The 11,348-nt window shown below is 44.2% G+C and overlaps 4 protein-coding genes across 4 annotated transcripts; 3 read left to right on the top strand and 1 right to left on the bottom strand.

Moving 5' to 3' along the window:
* Positions 1-12: 12 nt before the first annotated feature.
* On the bottom strand, positions 13-1,031 carry TSTA_023630 (glutathione S-transferase, putative). Its single transcript, XM_002479417.1, has 3 exons — positions 717-1,031; positions 537-640; positions 13-462 (listed from the first exon to the last, which is right to left on the bottom strand). Exons 1-3 carry the CDS (start codon positions 919-921, stop codon positions 106-108), a joined length of 666 nt encoding a protein of 221 aa, XP_002479462.1. The 5' UTR covers positions 922-1,031; the 3' UTR covers positions 13-105.
* Positions 1,032-1,818: 787 nt separating this feature from the next.
* Positions 1,819-3,358, top strand: TSTA_023620 (TfdA family oxidoreductase, putative; the record flags this gene model as incomplete). Its single annotated transcript, XM_002479416.1, has 4 exons — positions 1,819-2,068; positions 2,144-2,630; positions 2,706-3,011; positions 3,080-3,358. The coding sequence occupies 4 exons, from the start codon at positions 1,819-1,821 to the stop codon at positions 3,270-3,272; spliced, it is 1,236 nt and encodes a 411-aa protein (XP_002479461.1). The 3' UTR covers positions 3,273-3,358.
* Positions 3,359-4,693: 1,335 nt separating this feature from the next.
* Positions 4,694-6,285, top strand: TSTA_023610 (oxidoreductase, putative; the record flags this gene model as incomplete). The annotated part of the gene is made up of 4 exons (XM_002479415.1): positions 4,694-5,225; positions 5,650-5,794; positions 5,832-5,987; positions 6,096-6,285. The coding sequence occupies 4 exons, from the start codon at positions 4,694-4,696 to the stop codon at positions 6,283-6,285; spliced, it is 1,023 nt and encodes a 340-aa protein (XP_002479460.1).
* A 2,996-nt stretch (positions 6,286-9,281) lies between these two features.
* Positions 9,282-10,224, top strand: TSTA_023600 (uncharacterized protein; the record flags this gene model as incomplete). Its single annotated transcript, XM_002479414.1, has 3 exons — positions 9,282-9,515; positions 9,566-9,765; positions 9,828-10,224. Exons 1-3 carry the CDS (start codon positions 9,453-9,455, stop codon positions 10,222-10,224), a joined length of 660 nt encoding a protein of 219 aa, XP_002479459.1. The 5' UTR covers positions 9,282-9,452.
* Between the last annotated feature and the right edge of the window lie 1,124 nt (positions 10,225-11,348).

Genomic DNA, 11,348 nt, shown 5'->3' with positions numbered 1-11,348 from the left:
TAATCGCTGGGGACTATTGTAATTGAGATCTACAAGAGCCGATTGTACCTGACGGGCTACCTACTGATGTTCCACTATTCATATCAGAATAGGCACACTAATCAATCAAGACCGAGATGCAGATTTCGCGTTCACTTCCTTCCAGCTCTTTCGAGCTTTTAGCCCTTCCCACCATCGTGCGACATTTGGATAACTTTTTAGTAGATTGGCGAAACCAAATTCTTCTATCAACGTTCCGTATGGCAAATGGAACAAATCGGCAAGCGTCACTTCATCGCCTGCAAGATGTTCACTTTGAGATAGAACACGCTCGTATCCTTGTAGCACACTGTCAAGTCTCTTCAGGGTGATTCTGACGATTTCTTCGTCTGGAGATCCAAATCCCGTCACAGCCTTGAAAATCTTCTCCCAGACAATGACAGCAGCTAAAGGATCAAAGTAGGACAATTCGATAGACAAAGCCTGTTTTACATTAGCTTAAATTGAGCCCCTTCGGTAAAGTAGAAGTATAAAATTCATTAAAACGGGCATCTCACTTGTTGATAGACAGCATATCTCTTCAAGTCTGACTCAGGGGGGGAAAGATCGGTGCCCGAGCCTCGATATTTCGTTGCAATGTATTGAGCAATAGCTCTACTCTCTACGAGATGAAACGAATTGATCAGCATTAGACCTCCAGCTTGATGAGTCTCCAAGAGAGTCATTCAGCTACCCACCAAAGATCTGGATTCCGCTTTCGTGATCAACAAGAACAGGAACCTTGCCGAATGGGTGTAGTCTATCCACGTATTCCGTAGCCTTGTGCTCCCCTTTGAAAATGTCAACCAGAGTGAAGTTGACGTCGATGCCTTTCTCGTTGAGTACCGTCAATACACGCTGGGTACAAGTGGAGACAGGATGACCATAGATCTGAAGAGCCATAGTAGTTCTTTAAGCCGATTTACTGCGACAGGAGGTGAATAACGTTAAAATTGAAGGAAAGAACAGAAAGTTCTTTAATGGGAAGTGTATGTAGCCAGAAGTCTCTCTCCATCTCTCTTAGATTAGCGGGCGGGGTTGCAGCCTATTTCTCGATTTATACCATAATGGTACGTTGTAAGGTTACCGACAGTATTACAGTACATACCTAGTACGTGGTAATAATTTTGTACCGGGCCTGCTGGCTAACATAGCATGAAGAATATGGATTTTTTTCCCTTACTACTTGCTATGCAACTATCTTAGCTGAAGCGCTTCGTTACTACGTTACTACTATACACTGGATTAAATGTCAATCAATGCATTCTCTATAGTAATATCTATGATCCTTAATCTTGGAAGTTACTGTTATTGTGCTTTGGGAATAATGTGTGTCCACTTTTCCATGTAATCAATCCTACACATAATAATTAACATGATACTTTCTGCAACATAATTCAGCCTGAATAGCCGGGCAGCTTCTATTACAAGTCTATAGATACAAATGAGTCTGACCCTATGACAAACTGATGGGCCTTAGAGACTATGTATCATAGGGAGAGAAAAGAGACAGAAGATATCTCCTCAATAAGAGCGGCACACCACAGAAAGGACTAGAAAGAACCAGGGAATTTTCGTTAGAGACCTCGTAGTCAATATTATACAATCATTTTATATGTATCAGAATGTCACGCTATAGAATGATACAAGAGTAGCTCATGTCACGCAATGACCCCGCACGTAGTCTACATAATTACTTGATTCCTCTATCAAACATCCTGTCTCTTTGATTCATCTTTGTACCACATTTTATCGTACGAGCATGATAAGAAAATAAGTAAAAGAGAAATCGAAGAAAGCATGGCAGCTGCCCAAGTCCAAACTCAGCCCGATATACAATATCATCCAGACTACAACAAATTTCTAGATCGAGGCAAAAGACGTCTGGAGAGAGAAGTTTTATCAAAAGATCTGCCATGCGGATTGCCTCAACAACTTTCTTCATCTTTCGTCTGGGCCGGAGACGATATTCAAGGTCGTGATGACTGGGTGATTGCGCTAACAGCGAGGCATCTTGAAGAAATTGATAGAGCGTTGAACCAATTCAAAGGTAAGATTTACTGGCCGGCGATGACATTAAAGCACCACAAGCGCGTCACATTGATGCTAACGAGGTGTTCAACAGAATTGAACAAACCATATGGGTATATCAACCGACGGACTTTTCCGTTATCTAGTCTTGGTAGCCTACTACGGGATAGTTCACGGGAGCTTCACTTTGGGCGAGGCTTCTTCGTTCTGCGCGGTATACCGGTTGACAAATATACAACCGAGGAGAATATCATTATATATGCCGGGGTGTCATCGTACGTTGGAGATCTGCGCGGCAGGCAGGAGAGGAGAAACACCACTGACGGGAAGTCAGCGGTTCTGTCGCATATCAAAGACCTGACTGGGACATACAGCAGGGAGACTATCGGAGGACCGGCCAGTACAAATGATAAACAGGTATTCCATACTGATTCTGGAGATATCGTTTCTCTTTTCTGCCTGCAGGAAGCGGCAGAAGGTGGCGAGTCGCAACTAGCGAGCATCTGGCAGGTCTATAACATCTTAGCTGAAAGCCGCCCAGACCTCATTCAAACTTTGACGGAGGAATGGCCGTTTGACGGGTGAGTCTAATGAAATCCAAAAAGAAAAAAGGTCGACCAATAGTGAAAGCTGTTCAAAGCTCATAATCTGGAAAGTTTTAATAACCCAGATCGACCATACACCTCGAGGCCCTTGCTATACTACCAACCTGCGTCGCCCATAGCCCCAGAACGACTCATAGTACAGTATGCCAGACGATACTTCACTGGATTCCTTGCCCAACCACGTTCGCGCGACATCCCTGCTATCACCGAAGCACAAGCAGAAGCCTTGGATGCCTTGCATTTCCTTGGTGAGAAACATAGTGTGCAACTAGACTTCCGGAAAGGGGATATCCAGTATGTGAACAACCTAGCAATTTTCCACGCCCGGAAAGGGTTTGTAAACGCTCCTGACAAACAGTACGTATGAGCTTCATTTCTTGAACCACAGACCCTATGCCCTATATACTAATGGAAATGAATGTTAGACGCCATTTGCTACGGCTGTGGCTTCGAGATTCTGAGTATGCATGGGAGACCCCAATTCAACTACAAGATCGTTGGGATGAAATATATAAGGAGTTGTCAGAGGAGGAGCAGAGATTCCCTCTGGAACCTACTCTGAGAAATGTGATATCTCCTAACGCTCGCAAAGACTTAGCTCTTTCAAGGTTGCAATAGATGTCTTTGATCTGTGGGGAAGAGACGAAGCGTCGCATGGGCCATAGGAAGATCGTATCTTTGCTGTTTGACGAAATAATATTCTATTCTGTTTTATTTGTATACCTTAGCGGTGTTGGTATCAAATCCCCAGAAACCGTAATGCATCAGTTACTGGTCGTTAACTCGAAGATCATGCTATTATGGTAATATACAATCCTAGGACTAGGGCACGGAGAGAGCTAACTAATTAAACGCATAAAATCGGACTATGGACCAGGCTAACAACCATAAAAAGCTTCGAGTTGCTTCTTAAGGTATAGAGAGTGAACGACAAGCTTGAATGAACCGAATCAGTGCTAGCATTATGCGCAATCAAGGAGTTAGCTAGCATATCTCTGAAGGTAAAGTAAAGTAAAGTAATCCTTCGGTATCAGCAACACTATGTGTGTATACTTTTCCGGGTCCAGTTCCTACAAATCAAAGATTCCAAGTACAGATGTACAGAGATTCGAAACCTCCTTCATATCGAGCAGGACGAAGATTATTTTTAACACTATGAGGCAGGCTATGGAGTTGGACTGACTAAAATTTTCCGAAGTTTATGACAAGCTTGATTTTATACTTGCAAATGCAATATGTGGTCTCACGAGGGCCCATTTCGGTAAAGGAAAATTAGGGATGAGTGAAAAGTGAGAGGGTGTGCATGAGGTCGAGAGTGAATCGAATAGCATAAGGTTACGTACGTGCAGCCAATTGATATGCCAATTATTCTTCCCTTGACTGGTAAATTGTAACACAGATCAATGAACCCATGGCGCAAACGAGCCCTCTATACCGGCGGCGGCTATTAGGGCTTATGCTCGCCACTGACGACGTAAACCCCTGGATACCCCATGGAGTTAACCGAAGTCGCCGAAGACCAAACCATAGTTCGGGTATACCCTCAGCCTATAAATAAGGGTATAGAAAGGACATGTCCACCATCAACGCCATCATGAGCCAATCGGTGCAAGAACCAAGATCTGGGTACGAAGCCAATGGCCGTTGAACTGCCGGTACTGTACCATGGTCAACTCATTATCTACCCGAGTCAGGGGTTCAGGTACAGTAGTTACGATCTCTGGGGAAAATATCGGTTGAACTCTGGGTATTCTGAGGGAATTGCAGAGCAGACACGCCGAGCATCAAAGGTATAAGTATGGATGGAATCCGCACCTTTAGTCCATCCTCGTTCTCATCAATCGTCAGTCAATCGGACAAATAATCAATATATCATACACTCTTGTGATCACAAAGGGTCTCTTTTGAATACAGCAAGAGACATAACAACCAACACCACTCTTTTACTACATCCATCCATTCAATCAAAAACAGACTTCAAGTCTTCCAACATTACATTCCTTTCGAGATTCTTTTCTTCAAAAACACATCAAGTCAACATGTATTTCACCAAGGCTATCAGTCTTCTTGCTGCCATTGGCACTCTTGCGTCTGCAGCTCCCACTTCCATGAACGTCACTCACCTTAGCAACCTCCCCACCCACGGCTCTGCCAACACCAACGGCGGCAATGATGGTGGTAGCGTCAACATCCACAACAACATGAAAGATACTATCTACTATTGGTCCGTCAGCCAAGATGCCGGTTCTATGAAGACCCTCGATCCCGGTGCCAGCTACACTGAGAGCTGGCGCACCAACCCCGATGGCGGTGGCATCTCCATCAAGATGGCCATGAAGCCTGAGCAAGTCGATGTTCTCCAGTACGAATATACTTTGCAAGGAGACACTATCTTCTGGGACCTTTCTCTCATCGATATGGGTACCGGCTCTCAGTTCACCGAGGTCGGTTTCGCGGTTACTTCTAACGATTCCGGCTGTCCTTCTGCTACTTGCGCCCCTGGTGACACTGCCTGTGCTGATGCTTACCTCGTCTGGAACGATGACCATGCTACTCACGGCTGCCCTGCTCGTACCCAGATGACTTTGAACATCGGACCTGCTGCTTAAACAATCAAAACAACCAACAAAATAAGAAACGTTTGGCATAATTTGATACCCCTATGACTTGTGATATTTGTGATACCCAATGTATATAGACATTATATTTATAATACTTGAAAAAAATAACGACCATCAACACAAAACATCTTTCCAGATTATTAAAATCTAGTAAATCGTAGGCATACTACCTAGGCTAGGGCTTCTAGCAAGTAACATCTCGGATAGTCTCATTATAAAATTGTTCCATTTACTTCCAGTCAAACCCTTGAATACATACAACACAAACCGCAAGACCACCTAAAGCAAGTCTCCTCCCACCTCACCTTCCCTCAGGGACTCTTCCACAACCCAGCAGTCATTTTCACAGGTGCAGGTCAAGACATTGGATTTAGCGTCGAAGCAGCACGCTTATTTGCCAAATGAAGGTGCCAAGGTAGTCGTTGCTGATATTGATCAGTGTAAACCTCACCCCTCCACCCAGATTTTATCCGGATTTACATGGGATGATGTTATTCACAACGTTCGCCCCTTGGACCGGTAAGTAACTGTTGCTTGAGAATACTGATGTTGGGAGACAGATCACCGATAAACAATTGGATATCATGCTCTCTGTATACAACACAGCACCATTCAAACTCATTCGAGCTGCTGCGCCTTATTTCTGCGAAAGATACAAGAAACCTCGTGTCATCATCAACATTAGTTCTACCAGCGGAACCCACGGCAACACGTAACTCCCCCTTCACTTCCCTCGACCTCATCACATCTTCTACCGATAATTAATATCTGAGAAAATTGGGCAAGCAAATTACGCCCTCGCCCAAGCAGGCCTATCCAGCTTCACAAAAACAATCGCCAAAGAATGGGGTCCCCAAATCACCGTTCGCGCAAACACAGTCGCATGCGGCTACATTACCACACACCTCATGACCGCAACTAGCTGCGAATGGCACAAAAGTTGCTTTAGGAATTTCGGTACGGAAACTATCATCGTCTGCCCAACGGACAGCAGCGAAAGCTTATACTGATATTCCGCTTAGGTGACTGGGAAGTCCGGTGGAGGCGACGAGGGCGATTGTGGGCGTGGCAAGTCGGTGGTTTCAGTATGTTAATGGGGAGACTATTGAGGTTACTGGGGGGAGGAATATTTGAGCTATCCCACCTGTTAAATATCCAAGTACGATCAAACAGGCTTTTTTGGAAGTTTTAATACGAGGTATAAAAAGTTTGGAATGTGCTGATCCAGTTATACGATCCAATTTACAAATCAATTGATCATCTTTCACTTCTATGCTTGTAAGTGTCTTTGCAAGGCTAGCTTTCGGTGTTTCTATCGACATGCGTACTAGGTTGTATACTGGAAGATCAAGGCTATCTAACCCGGGCGATGAGGCGAAGAGGAGTCATTGAATATTGCCACTTATGCAATATATGACGTTATAATTACTTATTGAGGAAGCCTACCTATATCAGATCGTGAGTCATATGTACAGCTGGCAAAACCTTGAAAATGTTCGTAGTCTTGATATCTTATTGATAGCTAGTATATAATTGAATGGTCTATACATATATACATCGACCAACATTATATTGTATATGTTTGTTCAAGATCAGGGTAACTTGCCACAGTCGTCTGTGGCAAGATGGCTGTAACAAACGGGCTCAACAACTAAACTGAATTGACAAAACTGATTCAGAAACTATGATAGAGAACTAGAAGCAAGGATAGAAACAGGAAAGAAAACAACAGGACTGCTGATTTCTAGCAAGGACTGAATGGGCAGGATGAGCTCTTATAGTTAGATAACCCGGATATCTAATGAGGCAGAGAGACCAGCTATTCGATCTCGAACAAGCAAACAGCCACACTTAGGGTATTTGTTTGTATCCCAATCCTTCCCAAATAGGTACCGCCTCGCTTCCGGCACGGGATAACAATTATCAGGCGCAAGGATATCTACACCTCAACCACCACCACCCCCTTTAGTTTTTAGTCGTTAGTCATATTGGAATCAATATTACTGACTCGTGGCAGACTGATGAAGACGGTGGAGGTAAAACGTTTGTGATATTGGTTGGAGGATAGGAGCTCCCTCGATGATGAGAGTTCTTTGGTCGGTTTTGTCGATGCTTCTCTGCTTCGACTACCTCTTCAGCTTGTAGTGCTTCTTATCTTTTGGATTCGCCAACAGTGTGGACCCGAATGGCACGACGCGCCTGGACATCGCACCAGGTCATATACGGCCGTCTAGGGTGATGGCCGGCCTAGGGAGCCTTCCTCGGCCTTCACCTGTTCATCTCGCTCCATAAGCATGCGCTGAGTAGCCGACAATGCTTCCCTTTTATTGACCCATCCTCTATGAGTGGTTGATGCCTGATTATCAATATCTTTGTAGTTGACAGTGATGCATCATACGGTATCGGTCCTGAACCATAGTTGGGGCAATGGATGAAAATCCACAATTGGTTGAAACTTGAGAACTTCGGCGCGCCGACCGGAGAAACATTGTCCCGAGCGCCTAGGCTGTCAAGTCAACACGACATTTAAGAACCTACAGGAACACAAGCTGTATTTCCTCGAATCGAAATCGGGCACTTTGGAAATGACTCATTACAAACGACTTGACATATGTCTTTTCTAACCTTGAAGATCACACCTTGGACGATATTGGAAGTCTTTGTCATCTAGACAAGGGACGACATGATCATCCCATGCCAACCTTCACGCTTGGAGCTTTGGGACAGCTCCCTTTGGAAGTACTTAATATTGTTCTCACTCAACTTACAATACAGTCTTTAACCGATTTTCGACGTATTAATCGGAGCTATGCAGGTAGTGGATTCAATTTCTCAATACAAAGCAATCGCAACGTACGCACCGGCCTCACTTCATTGGCACTGGCAAATGGATATCATGCCAAGATCTTTACGAGAAGCTTTGTCCAGCCGAATGCGAGAGCTGCGGCGATTTTGGCGGATATCTGTATATATTCACATGCCGCCGCGTGTGCTTTCTCTGCTTCACTGAGAAGACTGAGTTCCTTCCACTACGGCGAGCAGATGCGGTTTGAAAATTTGGACTTGGTCGTGAGCACCTGACAAGTCTACCTGCTATGCGGACTATCCCCGGTTGCTACTCACCACGTCGCATTAAAATTCGTAATCGGCTTATGTTTATCGATCATAGCGCTGCGCGACAGGTCGGATTTGCTGTGCACGGCTCCGCAAGCGCATTAGAGCAGTTCACCTCGGAGATGACATTTGAGATATTGGGAAAATACCAATCTAGGAAATCGCAACAAACAGCCGGCGCTGGAAAGTTAACTCCACGTCGGCCCAGAACCGAAGATGAATTTAATGGACATACATCCAACCCCAGACGCTTCGTGGCAATTGTCCGAGCTCCATTTCTTGATCTTCGTGACGGATCTCCTCATGGGGTTTTCACCATTATAATCGACCACTTCATTGGCGACGGAAATTTACGGAGGAGAGCTTTAAACACCATATTGGAGAGTGTGGGGAGATCATAGATGGAAAAGCCGTGCGGGAAAATTGATTACTTGAAATAAAATCGGAAATATAGCATGTATAACTAATCAAAACACAGATAAGATAGGAATCCTTCGGCAGAGCAGCTACCATTACCAGAACACAGGCTCAATTCCTCTCCCTTCGCTCCTTGCATATCCGCTCAAGCCATCCAGGATGTGTGGCATGACGTTTCCGTCCTTTACCGAGACTCAGCCTATCGGTGCATCTCGTCCTTACCAGGCTTCACCATGTGCCTAGCGCACATATGAAGAGAAGGGTTTAATGCCTCCCATTTGACAGGCGAGCATTTCGCGGTCGTGCCAAATCGTGCGTCACATTGTTTGAATTCCTCAGTTTTCCTGCAACCACACGTGTACATGCGGTATTATTGGGTGCACATCTTTAACGAATTAGTCTCAATTAATCTGGTATTCCAGCGATGCAGCGACACCGACTGAATACTGACAACCCACAACCAATGATTCACATTGGCATGATTAAGTCAGCGAGTTCTGTTATGAAGTCTGGTGATCATCGTGATTAACTAGCTAAAAATGAGGGTGTGATTGGATTTGAGATGGAAGGTGCTGGAGAGGGATAGCCTGCCTTGTGTTATCATCAAAGGTGTTTGCGATCACGCAGACAGTCATAAGAATAAGGCATGGCAAAACTATGCTGTAGCCACTGCGGCATCCTATCAAAGGCTGTCTTCAGCAACAGCCACGTAAGTTGATCTCCATCCATTGAAGAGCGACCTCTAATTATCGTTTGTAGTTTTATTATACCAGTTCTGATGAGAATCGATTTTTAGCAGAAACTACAAGTCATGCTAAGCCATCTTCAACGGTCCCCTTTGAGAGAGACGAAATGTTTGTGGGTCGAGAAGATATTATCATGAGTATTGAAGACGCTGTTCAAGAAGGTAGTGGGTGGACTTCTAAACGTGCCGCACTCGTGGGCTTAGAAGGTGTAGGGTGAGTATTGTGGGAGGAAATGACGTCCAAAAACTAAATATATCCTAGAAAATCTCATATAGCGATCGAGTATACATACCATGTTCGAGAATCTGCGCTAATACATGGACAGTCTGGATTCACGCGAGCAATACAACGAGATTTGAGCAAGGGTACCGGGATATTGCAACAGTAGCGAAGGTTCCTGGACGGGATGATCCAAAAGCTAACATTCTACAGTTAGTCAATGAGTGGTTATGTGATGACACGAACGGCAGATGGTCGATAGTCCTAGACAATACAGACGATATTGATACATTTTTTAACACCTCTAGTAAAAGAGTACCTTTAGTGGACCACCTACCTCATGTTTCCCACGGGTCGATTTTAGCTACATCACGAAATCAGATATCAGATAGTGGCACGGAACATAGTGGGCGCTCGTGGTCAGGTGATACAAGTGAAGCCGATGAGTACTAATCATGCCCTTACCCTATTACGAACCCGTCTTGAGATAGACCAACTGTATGAACTGAAGCAGAAGTGCTTACCAAGGCACTGGAATGCATTCCTTTAGCAATTGCACAAGCTGGTGCATATCGAATCGCTCACCTCGAATGAGCATATCGACTTACCTGGAGCTTTTTCAACAAAGTGAGTCCAACCAGGAGCATCTTCTAAATCTTGTCAAATACTCCTTCCACATTTGAAAGAGACGACTCGTTTCACTGAGGGGTTAGATGAGAACGACCTGTTAAATATGTCGAATATAACAAGCCGATGCGGGTGGTATCTTTACCTGATGGGAAAATATGAGGAGGCAGAGGCCATGCAACGACGAGCACTAGTGGGAAAGCGCAGGCTTAGTACTTGAAAGTTAAGGGAAATATGAGGCTTGAGCACTCCTACACTGGTTATACTCGTTATGCTGCAAGTGAACAACAATTTACGTCCCATTTTGTCACTATTTTTTGGGGTATGGAGGAGAGAGGTCCAGTAATGCCTTCAGTTCTATAAGCCAGACTAATATGCATTGCTATTGATTTAACTATTATAACCAAGTGTCAGATATGGACAAGAAAGTAAAAGTAAAAGATCTTTGTACAGAGATCCATTGCTTTTAAACAATCTTTGGATATTTTGATAATTTGACCACCGCCAATGATATCTCGGGTCAATGTCGGACCGGCCACTCGTGGGATTGTAAGGGTATGTACCCAAACATACGCTAGTAATAAGTATAATACAAGAGGAGGCATTTTCACACTAGGCTTATAACTTGTGCCTCCACAATAGGGCAGAATTAAACAAACAGAGTGTAAAAACATGAAGGAGGTTTCAAATCCATCTGTAATAAATCCTTTTATTATTAACAACTAATCAAGTATTCACCTAACTTAACTAACTCCAACTTAGTTACTAACTTGATGTTTGTTTCACAATAACACAAAATGTGTAATGTAAGACCAATTACGGTATTACCATGATCTGCAATGGCGCTGATACGGTATTATATAACTGCGACCAATTAGTTAGTCTCATCAGTTTCTAATCAATGCAGACCCCGAGGGGCTTCTCACTGAGCATTCCGATTCGGGATCTCG

The sequence above is a fragment of the Talaromyces stipitatus genome, genomic scaffold (genome assembly GCF_000003125.1).
Source record: "Talaromyces stipitatus ATCC 10500 scf_1105507295541 genomic scaffold, whole genome shotgun sequence".
NCBI classification, from domain to species: Eukaryota; Fungi; Ascomycota; class Eurotiomycetes; order Eurotiales; family Trichocomaceae; genus Talaromyces; species Talaromyces stipitatus.
This window is presented reverse-complemented; position numbering and strand designations above follow the sequence as displayed.

Coding starts and splice junctions, on each gene's coding strand:
- TSTA_023630 (XM_002479417.1), bottom strand. CDS start 921: ATGGCTCTTCAGATCTATGGTCATCCTGTCTCCACTTGTACCCAGCGT. Junction 641..716: donor AAGCGGAATCCAGATCTTTG/GTGGGTAGCTGA, acceptor TTCATCTCGTAG/AGAGTAGAGCTATTGCTCAA. Junction 463..536: donor GATATGCTGTCTATCAACAA/GTGAGATGCCCG, acceptor AATGTAAAACAG/GCTTTGTCTATCGAATTGTC.